The 17,713-nt window shown below is 37.5% G+C and overlaps 2 protein-coding genes across 11 annotated transcripts in view; both read left to right on the top strand.

Moving 5' to 3' along the window:
- The window catches only part of magi2a (membrane associated guanylate kinase, WW and PDZ domain containing 2a), a 239,346-nt gene extending 231,680 nt beyond the window's left edge, over positions 1 to 7,666 (top strand). For 8 of the 10 annotated variants that reach the window (XM_032589210.1, XM_032589208.1, XM_032589211.1 and 5 more), the window contains one exon: positions 1,758 to 7,666. In XM_032589210.1, coding sequence (XP_032445101.1) covers positions 1,758 to 2,332 — 575 coding nt within the window. In that variant the 3' untranslated portion in view covers positions 2,333 to 7,666. The remainder of the gene's footprint in view (positions 1 to 1,757) is intronic. The other 2 variants (XR_004342637.1, XM_032589215.1) reach the window with 2 other exon arrangements.
- A 4,486-nt stretch (positions 7,667 to 12,152) lies between these two features.
- Positions 12,153 to 17,713, top strand: part of LOC116736576 (fatty acyl-CoA reductase 1) — a 46,377-nt gene continuing 40,816 nt past the window's right edge. The window contains exon 1 of the mRNA XM_032589107.1: positions 12,153 to 12,396. Coding sequence (XP_032444998.1) covers positions 12,388 to 12,396 — 9 coding nt within the window. The 5' untranslated portion in view covers positions 12,153 to 12,387. The remainder of the gene's footprint in view (positions 12,397 to 17,713) is intronic.

Here is a 17,713-nt window from a genome sequence, read left to right on the forward strand (position 1 = left end):
AAATTGAATCAGTGATTTATTTTTTTGGATTACTAATTTAAAGTTCAGATTAGAATAAAACTTAAAAATATTATGTATAAAAGGCAGAAAGCCTTCAGTTTTTCATCCAAAGTAGAACAGAAAAAGTTTTAATACAGCATTTTGTAGTTTTTAAAAAAGTCCCTCTAGCTTTTATGCCTGAGCTGACAGTAGAAATTACCTTCTAAATCATTTAGTATTTATTAATTTACCCTGAAAACGTCTAGCTTTCTGTGATATTACTAATGCGGGTTTTGTTGTAACTGAGTCTCTTAGTGCTGGTGCAGCGAGCCTACAGCTTCCTGCCCCCTGCCTGGGCTGCTGGAAATGACTGATGGCCGAGGGACCGAGGCTTAGCGGTGCAGAAACAGGAGCTAACAGTCTGTGAGAGCAGGGAGTTGTTTTTTATTTTTCTTTTTTTTGGGGGGAGAAAAGCTTCGTGGATTCACGGTGAGGGAGTCGTACTCAGACCTTAGACGGTTTTCATCCTCCCCGAAACGCCGCCCTGTTGGGCCCGTCGTCCATTTCATTAAACCTGGATTCGATTTTCCGCCAAGCTTTTAGATTGTCCTCGGCCTTAAAGAGAGCTGTGGGAGGCAGATTGATGTTTTCTGAAAGTAGAGCTGCTCTCCGACGCATGTGGATGTAGGAGCCAGAGCTGCTTTAATCTTGATACTTACAGCTTTTAGAAATTGACTGATTGATGTTGTTATATAGTGTGATAAGACATGTATAATTGTATTCAATTAGTTTCTGAATCCATCAAAATTCAAACTGAAACATGATTTTGTCACATTTTAGGTCAAATTATGTGATTTGTTTTGTACATTTTTCTGTTTCTAAGCAAAATTCATATTTTGCACATTTTTCTACTTCCATTTGGGTCTCAACTGATTTTAAAAACGGCTCACGTGCTTTAAGCCTCCCACCAATCCCCAGTTTCTGGCAATAAGTTAGTGTTTTTTGAACTATTTCAATTATTTCTGGAACAATTTATCGTCCAGTAAAATTTATTGTTAGTCCTCAGTGTACTTACATTACTACGCCATTATCTTCAGTTGAAATTTGTCTCAAAACAACAATATTATCGTTTATCGCAATAATTTCTTGGATAATTTATCATCTAGTAAGATTTGTCATATTGACAGGCCTCAATGTACCTGCATTATTATGCCATTATCATTTTATTGTCATTTTATTAGTAGATAATATGAACAGTGTTATTGTGTATCGCAATAATTTCTCGGAAACTGTATTGTCCAGTAAAACTTATTGCATAGTACTTGTGATAAAAAACTTACATAATTATGTCATTATCATTATATTACTTGGAAATGGTTTCAAAACAACAATTTTATCGTTTATCGTAATCATTTCTGGGACTTTTTATTGTCCAGTAAAATTTGCTGTTGTGATAAGCCTAGGTGTACTTGCACTATTGTGCCATTATCATTTTATCAGTTGATAGTATAGACAATATTATCGTGTATCGCAATAATTTGTGGGAAAATTTGTCTTATTGCATAGTACTTGGGATAACAAAACTTGAATTGTGATGCCATTATCATTACAGTATTAAAAATGGTCTCAAAACAACAATATTATTGTTTATCTCCATCATTTCTGGGACTTTTTATCATCCAGTTCTATTCTCTGCAGTGTTTTTTGTTGTGCAGTGGTGTTCTGGTTGTGCGCTTGTGTTTATTTTTGGTTTCTCACTGCATGTCTTCTTGCCCCAGACAACGCCGTCCCATGGGATGGTCGCCCTTCAGCCTCCCCAAGCCTGTCGGAAGTAGGCCCTCCCACTGACAGCCTCTCCATGCCAACGCCTTCATCTCATTTGGCCCCGGCCCTCGACCCTCCTCATTTGCCTCCTCTAGACGCCTCCCGGGACGCCAGCAGGACGGAGCGTTCCAAGAGCCCCCAGAAAGCCGAGCTGCTGCTGAACAGAGACGCCATGAGTCAGGGGAGGAGAATCGCCAAAAGTGATGGTGGCGGGTCCACCCATAAGGGACACAGGCTGCAGCAGCACACTACTGACGGAGACGGGGACAAGGAGGGACAAGGCGGGGAGTCCAAACCTTTGAGGAGCACCAGAGGACGGTCCAAGGAGAGGACTCACTCTCCCGGCGGCTCTAAGATCCCACACACTAACAGGAACGGCAGGGAAAGCGCAGAGCGAAGGGGCAAGAGCACCAGCAGCGCCACCGGAGCGGGAAGGAAGGCCACGGTCTCGCCCGGTCCGTGGAAGATCCCTGGATCGGACAAGCTGCCCAGCACGCTGCGCGCAGGCGCGTCAACGCTCAGCAGATAACATCGCCGCCGCAGCAGCGTCCACGTTCGTCCGGACTGAACCACCACCTCCACATCCTCCAGCAGACAAACACGAAGCGGTGCGGGCTTATCTGGACCACAACTTTTAAAACTTTTATTTATACTACTGTATTTTAAATTATTCTGAAGCATTATGTTACACCCACCACCTTAAAAACTGGAAAGTCATTCACTTTAAGAAGAAAGAGCAATCAGTAGCAGAGCGAGAACTTTCTGAAACCTCTGAACTCCCGAGCTGAGCTGGACAGAAAGCAGGCTTGGATTTTTTATACATAAATATATTTACTGTTCAAATTGTAGTCTATTTTATGAAGTGGAATGTTGAAAGGTGACCTATTATACTTCTTTGAACCAGTTAGGATAGATTTATGGCTTATACAAAACATATTTATTACATTTTTTGCACAAAATCATTCTTAAATAATGAGATTGTATTAGTTCAGGAGTCAGTTCTCCTTTCAGAATCAGCTGTGTTAGAGTCTCTGCCACTTTAAGTCCAATCCATGACCCCCACTCAGCGTTTACACTTGCACATGAAAATGGCTGCAAACAGATGCGCAATTATACAAAAGTATGTCTTTGAAAAGCAGCAGCGGAGCCTCCTGCGCAACCAACAAGAATGCAGAAAGTGGTTTTTGCATGGTAAGTCAAACAAAACATTTGTCTTTTCTAGCCAAGTAGGTTTGTCTGCAGACGAAGTAGGCTTTTCTAAAGGAAGGCGTTTCTCAAGAGGCACACTTGATTGGACCAAATTAACATCATTCAACTTTTCTTCTTAAAATATTGCTTTAATTTATTTTAGTTTCATGAGCTTGATGTAACTTGGAGGTATCTGAATGCCTTATAGTTACACTTTAAGCACTTTTGACAAACTTATTGTGTTAGCCAGTTCGATATTAGCGGCGTCTCCTTAACTTCTCCTCCCACCTCTCTTTCCAGAGAGCATCCAGGTACATTTCAAAACAAGAGCATCAACATAAATCACAGGGTTTTAATAACAGTAGCAATTTTACTGAGATTTTTAATCACTAGGAGGCACTAAAAGTTGAACAAAATCCATTTCGGTTACTGAAATGATGTGAAAACGGACATAAAATGTTAAAAGCACTGAAAAACTGTTACTTAGAGTAGCATTGAGACAAATAAAATTTACCCTTAACTTCTTATGTTCTTGTTGAACTTTTTAAAGCAACCACCAAGTGTGTTTTTTTTTAAGTTTCTGAAAGATTTCTGCTGCTGAAACTCTTTAGAAACTTTCAGTCTTTCAGTCTGAAAGCTTTCAGTCTGTCAAAGCTCTCTTTTCCAGCAGCCATTGTACAGCGCAAATTAACTGACCAAACGTGCTGGAGCTCTACTTGGGTTGCTAGGTGACGACGGAACTGCTGGGTTTGCTAAGTAACGGGCTGGGCTTCTCTGAGGTTACTAGGTGAAACGTCTCATTTCCCAGACACTAAAATACATTAATTTATTGTCAAAAAATTGCTTTTTTAAGCCTTTGGTCTTGTCTTCAGAAGCAATAGAAACCCAAATAGAAGTAGAAAGTTAGTAAAAAATCCAAAGAAGTATAATAGGTCCCCTTTGTAAGAAGGTTTGTCTGCTTTCTGAGGATTGAATGAATCAAAACGTGACAGCAGAGATGAAATCCACTCATCAGCCGAGCTTTGCCTTAACAGAGACCGCTCTCAACTAATCCATCACATGATTAAAGAGATACTATATAAAAAATATTAAACAGTTTGTAAATAAGACCATCTTCATAGTGAAGAATCTTATAAGAAAACTGATGAGAGTTCAAGCAAAGCAACTTGGGGTTTCCTCTGCGATTGTCTGTTTCTGTTTTGTACGATTGTCTCGTTTATCCATTTTTATCGTCATTCTTGTGCTTAAGAAGAAAAGAAAAACAAAACAGCAATGTGTGACGACGGTGTCCGTTCAAACGCTGAGAGATGAATGATGGTGACAGAGAAGCGTGCCTTAGACTGACTACGAGTCTGGCTGCTATAAAAACACCAACTTCACACAAATTTATTAAAAACTGTATTTTTTAAATGTGATATATAATGAAGTATATAATTTATTCCACAAGTATAATTATGAACCCATTATTTGGGGTCTTTTGTTTGAGCAAATGGTTCACTTTGGGTCATCTCTGATTTGCAAATCAGGCCCAACACGATTATTTTCAATTTTAAAAAACCCCACTTAGTCTTGTAATCAAATGTTAGCACCTTTTAACTCAATTAGTAAGCCTGTTAGTGGATTTACTACTAGGCATTAGGGCCCTTGATTTGTATTGTATGTTACTGAGGCTTTATGATTGTGTTCTGTTGTTGCACTGTGTGATTTGAGGAGAGGAATATCTGTGCCAAAGCTCATTTAAGCTGACTTTTTGTTTTAGGAGGATTTTTTAAGCTATCAGTTCTGGTCAGTTGTTTACATTCCTAATGGGCATTAATTGTAGTAATATTAGGAATCCATTATTTTAAATGTTCAACATTCATGGATTCACCTTTTATTTTTTTTTCTGTGGAACGTAAACCTTCAATTTACCTTTAAGTATTTATTTGTTGATAAATATTCACACTAGATAGTCTGGTATACTCGGTTAGATTTAGGACCAAAATTGCAACATTTGTTACATTTTCAGCTGGTGCAGTTTGCTTTCACACCGCATCGTTTCAAACAAATCAAACCCTTTGAAAAAATTGTTCCCCTCCACACCTGTGGGGGCGCTGCACCAAGAACCATCAAAGGAAATTACACAAAAATCTCTGAAGAAGACTTTTTTTGTGGGGTCAGATTTTAGCATTTGTAGCCTTTCACTTTTGTCTTTGGTAGAAGATTACAAGCAATTTCTCTTGCTAGCACTAGATACGCATGTTTGTTTTGGTTGTATTTACCCAGAATGCCCTGATTTTGAAGCAGTTTCCAATCCACTTGCACTCGAAATGCACCAGAGTTCACTTCAACCAAACCAAAGCCTAGGTTTTTAGGTGAACCAGTTTGCTTTTTTTGATCCACATCAGTTTCTCAATAATTTCCCATTATGCAGATCTTAAATGTCCCTCACAGTGGTCTTAAACAGTCTTCAGTTTGAGTTGATGAAACCTGCTCAAACCATGTTTATGCCCATAATGAGTGTATGTCAATTTTCACATTTGATGGACAAATTTAGACTCTGTTAAATTTGGGACCAAAATTGCAACATTTTTAATTTTCAGCTAGTGCGGTTTACTTTCACACTGTACTGTTTCAAACAAGCCAAAACCTTTGAAAAAACGGTTCCCCTCCTCACCTGTGGGGGCGCTGCACCATGGAAAGGAAATTACACAAAGCAAAACTTCATTCCTTACATTTCCAAAAAAAAAAAAGTAAACAAAAATGGAGTTCGGTCAAATTTGTGCGTTTGTAGCATTTTACTTTTGTTTTGGTAAAAGATTACAAACTGTTTCTCTTGCTAGTGCTAAATGCACATTTGTTTTGGTTGTATTTACCCAGAATGCCCTGGTTTATAGTGCACTTCCTGATTTTGAAGCTGTTTCCAGTCTGTTTTTATCCACACATGCATTCAAACCACACCAGAGTTCCTTTCAACCAAATCAAAACCTGAATTTTAAGGCAAACCGCGGTTTGCTTTTCTGATCCACATCAGTTTCTTAATGTCCTGTGATACAGATCTTAAATTTCATTCATAAAGTCTTCAATTTGAGTTGGTTAAACATGCAGATACCCTGTTTATGCCCATAACGAGTGCATGTAAACTTCTGACCAGAAGAGTATTTGGACACACAGGGCCACAGTGAAATGCAGATAAAACTGTTAGCAGTAGAGGGTGGGAGTGACATGCTCCAGATAACCCGGGTCAGGATCTAATTGTGGACTGGTCTTGACTCTTGATAAAGTTTCCAAAGGAAAAAAGAAAAAATATTTGACCAAACCCATAGAGAAACAATAAGATAGAAGAAAACCTAATATATATGTATTTAAAAAGTATAATACCAAAACAGAAAACTGCATTATTGATTTAGACTTTGCAATTTGTTGCTTTTTTTTCCCATGTTTTAACTAGGGCTGGACAAAAAATGAATAACAATACACATGGTCAATATTAATAGATGATATATTTGATGGATTATTTACAGAACTCCTCCAGAACCGCACAGCATTCTGGGAAATGTAGTCAGAGGAAAACAGCTTTAGCTGCTCAACCTCTCACAGCCAGCTCAGCTAATTTGGTGGAATCAACTGACTCAGTCACTCTGTGGCTGCCTAGCAACTCACTCATTCTCTGGTTGCCTAGCAACAACATGTTGAGTAACTTGCGCAGCAGCAGTTTCATGTCTGAAAATAAAAATTGGGGTGAAGTGAAAACTGAGAATGAAACAGGAAGGTTTACGTCACCAGTTTGGCAGTTTTTAAGATATTTAAAATAAAAAAAATCTGATCAATAATTATCGATATTTGCCGATATGAAATGCTTATATTGTCCAGCCCTAGTTCCTTTGTAGAATCGAATGAGTGCAGCTTATGTCAAGCAGAAGAAAAGCACACCAATCCTCTTTTCTGTTTTACTTTTTAGGCTTTACTTCATTGACGTTTTGACAGTAAATAACTCAAAGCATAAACCCACTTTTTTAAGCAAATTGTTTTTTTGGGGGGGGGGTTAAAAATTCTTGTTCTATCATCTGTACCTGGTAATATTCCTCCTGAGAAATCCAGCATTAAAGTTTCCTTCCTCTGCTCGGCTAAAGGAAGTGCTCAGAGCTTTTAAAAGAGCAAAGGGAGACGGGGACTCATTATGTTTGCCGCTGTAATCCGTAATTACACAAGGACTAAGCTGACTGATTGTAAAACAGAATCCAGCACAGAGGAGGAGGAGAAAATCATCAGCTCGGCTCTTCGGCCTCGACCTAAACGTTGTGCGGGAATGTTTTTTCTCTCATGAAATCACTTGAGTTTGACACAGAAGCTGAAACTTTTGCACAAGTCGCTGCTTTCCTTCTCCGTGGAGCCAAACTGTGAGCAGAAGTCGGAGAATGTTTCGTTTGATGACGCGTTTCCCCCACAGCACCCGAGCAGCTCTGTTTCACTGTGTGGCGTGTTAGCAGTGTGTAGACCCTGAACAAATATCTCTATGTAGAAGAAGTGTAACTATTGATGGTCCCAGAGACTGTAAGAAGTGAGCAACTATTTTTATTAAAATGCAACACTATGAATATATTAACTTTTGCAAAAAAAAAAAAAAAAAAAACTTGTTTACTTGTATCATATTCTGAGATGCTGTCAAAATAAAATTCTTGACACGAACAATTCATTCAGGAATTGCCACTGTGTGGTTTATTACGGCTGAATCAAATGTTGATAAACAACCGTTTTCCATCATCCAACATGTAAATAGGAATGCAAATAACTCTTGTCAATAGCTTAGAAACAAAATTCCCAACAAAAAAAGTCAAAAAAGTACTATTAATTGAAGGCATTTTAAAAACAACAGTGTCGCTTAATGGACAGAAAATTATTTAAAAACGAATAACTGGAACATTCTGAAAAACGTATAACATGTTACACATATCTACAGAAGACGATTATAAACACTAACTGTAATCAGGTCTTGCATGTACTTCTGGCTCCAACATTTGCGAGACAGCAACTACTAAGCAGGAAATAGCGGCTGGCTAATAGCATAATTACAATAATTTGCCACAAGAGGGCCTGAAACAGAAAAAGGTACATTGAAGCTGTATTTACAGTCAAAATAATAGTGAAGAGTCACAGTAACAACACATAGTTCCCACAAGAACCGCCATCTTGGTAGGCTGCATGTCTAAGCTTGCAGATAAATGCTACTTTAGCTAAGCTAATTTTGCTACAGTAAATATCACTGAAATGTATCTTAGTATTACACAGAGGTGGGTATGGTACTCAAAAATTAATTGTTGCAATATGCTGTTTATAAGTTATGGATGAGGCAAGAGCTAGTTTATTGTTGTCAAAGCAACTCCATAACACCTGTCATGATTGTTATGGATGCCTACCAAGATGGCGGTCAGCTACAAACTGAATTGTGATATAACATGAGCTATGATGATGTAACTTACAATGGTTAACTGAAAGCGATGTGAGGGAGAGGAAGTCACGTGCACACAATACTGAACCTTCAAATTAAATGTTCAACAGATCAAATTTGCACATTTGAAATGAGTAGTGACATAAACTACAAACAAATTTAACAAAATCAATTTTTAACTCTGTTAGAATTAGCATAAAATACGTTCCTACACCATGTTTATTTAGAATAAACATGAGAAGATTAAATATAAACATTTTGCAATGTTTGAGAAGTATGTGGAAATTTTTTTTGACTATACTTATAACCTAAAAGGTCTCTGGCTTTAATTAAGTTTTAAATATGGTTAACTTCCTGTTTGTGATGCTTTTGTTTTGAAGGGACAACTTCCTGTTTTACATAAGGCAGAGGAAGCTTAACGGCAATCAAGATAATTTGTAACGTAGCTTGTAAAATGTATCTTTTTAACAGATGGAGAGAAAAGGTAGGTTTATGATGTAAATAAGTACTTGTTTTAAATGTGATGTGAAATAAACCGTGCAATTTTTTAATTATGTGCCAAAATTAAGTTGATTTGCGTTGTGAGCGTTATTTTAAGCTAGCGGTTAGCGCAGTTCACAGCTAACCTACAATTTATCTCCACAGGATAAATTGCCATGGTAACATTTTTTATTTTTTGTTTTGTTTTTCCATGGTAATGTATATTCTACTGCTTTCGTGAAATCTGATCAAACTTTTATTCAGTTAGGATCTCTGAAAAATCCTGGTTTAATCCGCCATCTTGACTTCGTAAACCAGCATTTTTATGTAACCAAATCAGGTTTGTGCGTTGCCTTCCTGACGCATCGACTGCTCCAAAATGCTAACATTGTTTTCTTTAAGCCACTAATTTGGTGGTATGATTAGGTTAGTAGTAATTATGGATATCAAGTGGTTGACGCACTTCCGCTAATCAGCTAATGGCTAGCAGCTAATCAAAATTTTTCTGGTAAATTAGTCAATCTTGACAAACTGCAGCAGTTCCGTTTATTCTCCCCAGGTTCTCTGTTTATCTCGCCAAAAAGTTTATTTCAATCAAGAAACATACAAGAAAAAGACAACTATTGCATTTATTTACATTTTGTTCTATACTAAGCTCATTGTAGAACATATAAATTATGTCAAAAGATTAGATGTTTTTAAAAGATGTTATGACAAAACATAAAAAAACATACTTGTTTTACTCATCAGAAAAACGAGCTGATTTTTTTCTATATGATCAACAGAAAAATCAACAGATAGTTTTATATATAAATGTGTTTACATTTTGAAAACCTCATTATTCAATGACAAAATTCATATTTTTTTATGTTTGATGCATTTATTTTCAAGTTATCAAACTTTTTAATAATTATATTGCAGCCAATAATTTGTAATTATTTATCGACTGCAGGCTTCTTCTCATCTAGAATAAAAATAATTTTACCACGTTTAGATTTCAAAACATTCTAAGTAATTTTAAAATAAACATGGCAGCATACACGGAAAAAAATACCAGAAAAGTGGCTCAATTTTGTTTTTACTTTTACAAAATATAAGGATATCTGCTAAATCTATTTTTTTCATGCTATGACAGCTTTGGCCACATGGTGGCGCTTTATTAGCTTCTGCTTTTACCAAACACTGACATAATTATATTTGCAAATCTGAAAAAAAAATAGAAATGTTTAGCCTCATTATTTGCTTTTACAGTTTTTCATAAATGTAAGATTTCAAGGAGCCGCTGTTTCATTTGATTAAAATTTTGTTGGAAAAAATCCGCTTTTCTTCCAAAGTGCAGTTCTCCAATCTCACCACTAGAGGTCACCACAGACCAGAACTCCATCTTCTCTGCAGCCTGGTTTCATAATTGTTGAACTTACATAAAGTTATTAGTCAGACACTTCCTATTACCATATGTTTTAGGGATTTTATGGTCAGTTGTGACGTTTGTGAACAGCTGAATATCCCAGGATGCACCTGCAGTGGGATGTATTGTTCAGTTTCCTCTGTTTTTCATAAATTAATCCTGCAGGAAAATCAAATCTAAGCCCGACAGTAGAAAGTCCTAAGCATTCTTCCTCTCCTCCAGCTTAAACCTGACAACTTTAGGCATATCTAAAGTTGCCTAAACTTTAGATAGTTAGACAGTGCTGCTGACTGCCGCACAGTCAGCAGCAGAATTAAAAATAAAACAACCTTTCTGGATCACAAATACAGAATTTCTTTCTTTATTTATTTATTTTTTTTTAGTGCTGCAGTAAATCCTGCCGGCATGCAGCAGCCACCTTGAGGTTTGTGGGTCAAATCCCAGTCTGCAGTCTGCTCATTATGCACCCTGACTGGATTTGGCTCCACACTGTGCAGAATCTGATCTGTGAGAGCGAAACTCATGCAGACGTTACCGTTCTCAGCACCTGCATGTCGTTTAGCATGAAACTCAGCCGCACAGCTGAAATTTACTGCAGATTATATCACAGCTGTTGCACTAAAAAGGCATCCAGGCTCAGAAATGAGACATAATTAAACCAGCCTGGTGCCTTTAAGTTGTTCCCATGGTTACCGGGAGAAATTAATGTTGTTTAATGGTTGAAATTATAGAATTTTAGGAAAACAGGTGATTTTTGGGAGAATATTTTACCCACATTTTTGCAGGATTGTTTTAATTCGGACATATAGGAGGGTATCTCAATCATCTCAGTAGCTGCCTTTCTATTAACCATATAATTGACAATAAATTGAAAATACACCAATTTCAAAACGTTTTGGCTCCAAGATGAGTTTTTGTTGTATTGAAATTGGTTTATTTTGCAAAATTGTAATTTTGTTTTTGCGTCACACGCGTCACATCTGATCGACGACCAGATGTTGCCACTTGTGGAAACCACGAAGAAGACGGCAGGAAGTGGTCGTAGGATGATGGCGCAAGATATTTTTTAATGACTTATCGCTTGAACAAAACGATTCAGGTTGATTTTTCGTTGCGTTTCTTATTTAATGGAAACACTATAATGGCAAAATATTTTTTCCTTTCAACGTTAGCGGAAAATGTACAAAGTTTTGTGCACATATGTAATGGAAATGTAGCTTGTTAAAAGCAACAGTAGCTTTGTTTCTATTCCCCATATAATTACGCAATTTGACATTTTGAAAATGAATTTGTTTAATGGACACATCAATTTTGGAAAAAAATAGTTTTTCACTCAAATGTTTTGGTGCTAGGGTGATGGGGTTTTTTCATTGAAATGGTTTATTTTGAAAAACTGCAATTGAAACACCGTTTTTCACATGAATCACATGATCAACAACCGGATGTTGCCACTGAACCAAACCACCAAGGATACCATGACAGGAAGTGGTTGGATGATGATGGTTCTTCATTTGTGATTTTAATTGCGTTTCTTCTTTAATGAAAACACCGCAATTGCGATATCATGTTTTTTCGACATGAGCGGAATATTGACGAAGTTTTGCGCACATTAGTAATGGAAAAGCAGCTGTCTTAAATCAGAGGCCTGTTCAGTCACGCTGCAGGACTGACTGCTAGCAGATGTCCTTCCTGTCCACAGCATCACCCTCTCCAATAACATATTGAATATTATATAATATTATATTATAGATTGGAGCCACGTGGGGATTTGTGAATGACATTTACCGTGGCGCTCGGTCCGCTCAGGGCAGAACTGCATGTTCCGGGCGGGTTAGGGGAGGGCTCACGGGCTGCCTGACACGCCCTGCCCACTTAGGAGCTCATATTTGTGTAGCTGTCTGAAAATCTCCTGTTGTCTGCGGACAGGCAGGCGGACTGTCGGCCGTTTTCAACGCTGAGAGTTTCCCAGCAGCCCGACCAGCGGCGGCCGGTGGGAGGAGGCAGAGACACCGCAGGAGCAGCCTGATCCGACGCAGCCTGTCCGCTCTCCACAAGAGGAAGGACCCATCAGCACTAACCGATGTCTACGGTAGGATTGGATTTGTTTTCATATTTATTTATTTTTAAGCTGAAAACGGAGCGGGTTTTCAGAGGGTCTGAGGAAGGGAGCAGCGGCGTGTCGTGGCACGCAGCTGCCCGAGCATCATTCACCGCGTTGGGCGGCTGGGTGGCGAGGGAGCAGCCCGGGGTTGAGCATCAACAAACCGCCGCGGAAAACATTAAGACCTCTCGACTTATCGCCTTTATTAGTGTGGCTTTTTTTGGTTTTGATTGTAGCTGAAGCGTGGTGGAGGTGTGTTTTGAGGCCGAGCTCAGGTTAGTTGGAGCCGCCTCTGACAGCCGGGGCGGCGGGACAGTTAGAGCCGCAGTCGGCGTGGAGAGCGACCGGCCGCGGTAAAGCTAGCTACCGTTACGGCCGCGAAGACAGGAAGTGGCGACGCGGACTTTCAAAATAATGTACACATTTTAAGCAAAACTAAACCGGGTGCGTTTTAATCAGCTGAATTTGGGCTTTTTAAACTTTAAGCATACACTAAATTAATCAAATATTTTATTTAAAGTTTCAGCGGTAATTTTAGATGTTTGAGCAGCTGCATTTTTTGTTGTATTTATGGAGTTTTAGACACGTGGAAGCATTTATTTTATATATCTGCTTCTTCAAGTTCAGTTACATTATGTTACACTAGCAACAATATGGTCCTTCTATACTTCATAGTTACCTGAGAATCCACAGTAAAGAGTGAAGGGTTTCAAGTTGTTCACATGAAGATTTAAATTTGATTAACTGTACATACAATATAAAAAATATATTTAATTGTAATAAATGTCAATTAATACACTGTTTTAAATCATGCTGTCATTGCAACACTTTCTCTGGCATCTTTGGTAACTCAGACGTCCTCTTGTTTTATTTTGAAATTACGTACCGGAAGTGACCCAATCACCCCTGCTTGTTTGATGAAAGAAGAGGGTCAGCAGGGATTTCTGTGGCTCCAAATGCCTTTAAAATGTGCCCCATCTCCCTAAGCCATAAAAGGTGTTTTTTAACAGAAATCCCCCTGGCTCACAGAGGGAACATCAACAGCAATAGTGCTGCATGTCGATTTTGAAATAATTTGGTGGAAATTTGTATCAAAAATAAGTGAAAATCCTCACAAATCTTCAGTATTGGTCCAGACAGAGCAGCCAAACCTCTGTGTATCTGCTTATCTAACAGCCTTTCTGATACACCACAGCTTCTCCCTTCAGGCTGTGGTGCAGGAGTGTCTTGTCGTTCGGCGTGAGGCAGTACTTGAGACTCCATGACTGCACTTTCATTTAATTTTCAGAAACTAAAAAGCATAAAAGGTCTCCCATACTGATGCAGAGAGAGCTCTAGTTCTCATCAGGGCATGGCCTAAATTTCCCTCCCAGATAAGCTACTTAAACTGTGATCGTATAAAGAAAAAAATCCCTCCATACTTCATCCTTCCTCCTAGAATAACAGACTTAAAAAGTGGCTCATCTGACTTCCTGATTCAAAAACATGTTTACGAGTTCGTCCTCCCCTGTTAGAACGCCACTGCTTTACACATGAGCTGCTTTTTTTTCCCTTCCTAGCATCTCCAGTTGCAGCATGAATCTTTAAAAGCTTATAAGAGATGTGGTTCAGCTTTTTCCAGTCCTGGTTCTCCTGTGCGTACACTCGTTACAGAGCAGTAGTAATAGTAGTCGTGTTGGTGAGGTGGTGTAATGTGCAGAGCGGAGAACCTGCGGTCAGAAAACGCTTCTTGTGGTTTGGGGTGAGGAGCATTGCAACCAAACAGCCTTTGCAAAGATACAAATCTATTTATTGCAGGTGGAAGTTTGCGGATCATGTTGCAAATAAAATATTTGATATCATTTAAATGCTGTTTTGGTCATGCATTGCCTACAATTCAGTTCAAGGTATCCTGCAAAGTCCGAGGAGTGGTTTGTCTTCCTAAAGTAGGTCTGCAGATGTTGACCCATAAACCACAATGTAAGGATATTTTGTTTACCAGCCGCTGAATAAAAGGAAGCAACCATTTTCTATGATTTTTTTTGGTCTCCAACATTATTTATGTTGTGTTTCTAAATTCTTAAATGTCCTTTTGCAATAAAAACCGCATATATTTATCTATAATTTCAACCAAACCTGTCGCAATAAGTAATAAATCAATTAATTGTGTAATAAATTAAAACAAGCTCAATAATTTTCATTTTCTCTTTTTCTGTTTCTACCAAAAACTGGATAATAAAATTCTCCAGTCTGGTGTTTTGCTCTCAACTAGCCCTTTTTTCTGAAGAACAATTTTTGTTTACAGACTTCATTATTAATTTAATTTGTTGTTTGTTTATTTTTGATATTTTGGATACAAAGCTAACATCTACATTTAGAGGGGCTCAGCCAATTAGCACCAAGGAAAATGAATGGCACTCTTCGATTGGCTGCTTTGAAAACTCCAGCCAATAGCGTGTCATGTATCAATGTCTTCATGTATTTCAGCTTCCCAAGCTGCATTTTAAAAATATATATTTTAATGATGCTGTACGAAACAATCAGTGTATGTTGGCAAATAATCTGGAGTTGCGTTCCAGTGAAAAATTCATGAATAGTTTGGAGTCCACCAAATTATTCCTGTAATTCTGAACCTGATTTTACATTTTTGTAGATTTTGAGCTGATCTCACTTGGTCCAAATGTCTTAAAATAATGTGAAATTACCCTTAAACACAAAGCTAAATTAGAAACTAATGTCTTCCTAGTTTTGATTCGTAATGTACAAGCATTACCATTGTGGTGCTACTATTAATAGCACTGAAATATAAGGCAGTCTGGTGGAAAAAAACAAAGCCGGTGTTCCAATATGTTGAAGAAATGTCACTAGAAAACTAATATAGGTCATGAAATCCCCAAAGTGTCTGTATTGAATTCTGTGGCAGTTCCTTTTTTATTTATGATTGCTCAGGGTTTAGTGGGAAAACTTTGCTTTCGCTAGCGGCACTGAAACAAAGTCATTAAACGATTTTTCCTCCTGAGATCATTAATATCTCCTCTAAACTTAGCAGTAGATCCAAGCCTGAATTTGACTGGCTGATGCTGAGATAATGCAAAGACGTGAGGCAGTGGAGATGCTGTGAAGTGGCTCCGTCTGGGGCAAAAGTGTGGAAAACAACAACAACAGCAGCAGCATTTCCAGTTAAACCAGCTGACCCAGTACAAAACACAGTTTAACCCCTAATAGAGAAAATGGACAAAAACAGAAACATAAAAAAGCAAAAAGAAGGTGCAATTTAGCAATGCACAATGTGTTAGGGATGGGCAATAAATTGATTTGATCAATTAATAAAATTTTTGGTTTTTGAATATTTAAATTTTGGGAAATTTTTCTCCTTGAGTTTTCATGCTTCAGTGATGTCAGCACGCCTTAGGCGGCCATCTTGTTTTACAAGTGTGTTTCACAGCTTCTGTTTGCTTGAACTTTGAATTCAGGGCAACTTTATGATGGAATATTACCATTTCTTTTCTTAATCACAAGAATAAAGTCATAATATTACAAGAATACAGTTGTACCACAATAGAGTCAAAATAATACAAGAATAAAGGAGAGTTCCAACATGGGGAAAAGAAATTATAAAACGAGGAATGTTAAGAATCTTACAAAGTTGTATTTTGGAATAAATTTTACAGATATTACTTAATAGAAATACTTATTTTTTTAACACATCAGCATTAAATTATTATCATTACCAGGACTTTGAAACGATCATCCAAACGACTAAAACGTATTTTGAAGAAAAATTTACATGAACTAATCTGGTAACATTAGAAGCTTTCTACTCATAAAAAAACAACTTCTTTCTCATAATTAAGATTTTCTAATAGGTAAAATTGTGTCTTTATTCTCGTAATGAAATGGAAATGATTGAAATATTTCAAAATAGTTTCTGTCATACGTGATTTCTTTTTTAGAAAAGAAAGCGAGCAAAAGAAATCGATTAAAATCTGATTTGGTATGAAAATGTTGCAGGCTGAATAAGAGTTTATTCTGAACTAAAAAGATGTTTATTTTGTTTTTAAGCTAAATAAAAAAGTAGATATGAATCAGCTGACATCATCTTGGTTCCTTATTGACTTCCTTTCTCCAGACTAATAAACATCCTTTTTCCTCTGGTGGATTCGACATTGAATGCCACACCGATGCGTCTATGCAGGGTTATGTAGATCAATTTTAAGGCTCACTAAATTATAAGGTGCTGATTGTTTAGAAGTATTATTAACAATGTTTATAAGATGGTCTGTTGAGCATATCAGTGCTAAAATGTCAGCTCCAGGTTAGAGCAGAGAAACATAATCTTTGGAAAATAATCAGATTAATGTCTCCCCTTAATATTTCTCATCTAAATTTTTTGTTTGAAATCTGTAAAATAATTTAATAATAATTTAAAAATTTAATCAAAAGACAAAATCCTGATCTATGTTTTGGCATATTTTTAAGTGTGTCACAAAATTGGAAGAAAGCTGAAAGAAAGAAAGAAAAGTTTAAAGAAAGCTTTATTTTCTTTTGGTTAAGTCTGCGGTGTCGGACTCTTAAATCTTCAGAGTTTTTTTTACTCGACCCCTTAGATTTTTTACAATTTTTACCTAAAACACTTTTTTAAAAATGTAAGTATGCTAACCGAATTTATGCTAAACAGTTTGAGAAATCTGAAGGAAACTTTTAAAGGTTTTCAGTGACGCATTGTGGACTGTTTGAAGTAACATGTATACCGCTTCCTTTGAAATTGTATTACAAAAATATGTCAACCGAAGTTGGATAAGAATTAAACTTTGTAAATATTTGAAGTCAACAAACCGCAGTCCCAACCCATAATTGTTTGATTTGATGAATGGCAAAGCTCTTTGTCACGTCCACGTTTGCATCTTTCTCAGTAACATTAATTTGTCGTTAAGGGTGTTTCTTTGACAACATGATACTTTGGGAGGAGATTCTGAGATCCTGTATTCAAAGAAGCAACTTCAGCTACTTGAAGGAAATCTCTGGAGATTTCAAGCGCCAGGATGTGAGGCTGGAAGCCAAACAAACTGCTTATAAAGAACTCTTGGAATGCATGCTGCCAACCCCACAGGTAGATCGCGACTGAGGCCTTTAGGGTCTTTTGTTTTCCTTTTCAAACTCAGTGACAATATGTGAGCATTGACTGTTTCTGAAGTGAATCACCTATTGAGCAAGAGTGAAAAACAAGACAACCTCAGCTCCACCCAAAGACTATTTCTGGTTTCTGTGTTGCGCAGTAACGCGACTTAGATGGACATTATGATAGGGTTTGTTTAAGGACTGAAAT

The sequence above is a fragment of the Xiphophorus hellerii genome, chromosome 17 (genome assembly GCF_003331165.1).
Source record: "Xiphophorus hellerii strain 12219 chromosome 17, Xiphophorus_hellerii-4.1, whole genome shotgun sequence".
Lineage (NCBI taxonomy): Eukaryota > Metazoa > Chordata > Actinopteri > Cyprinodontiformes > Poeciliidae > Xiphophorus > Xiphophorus hellerii.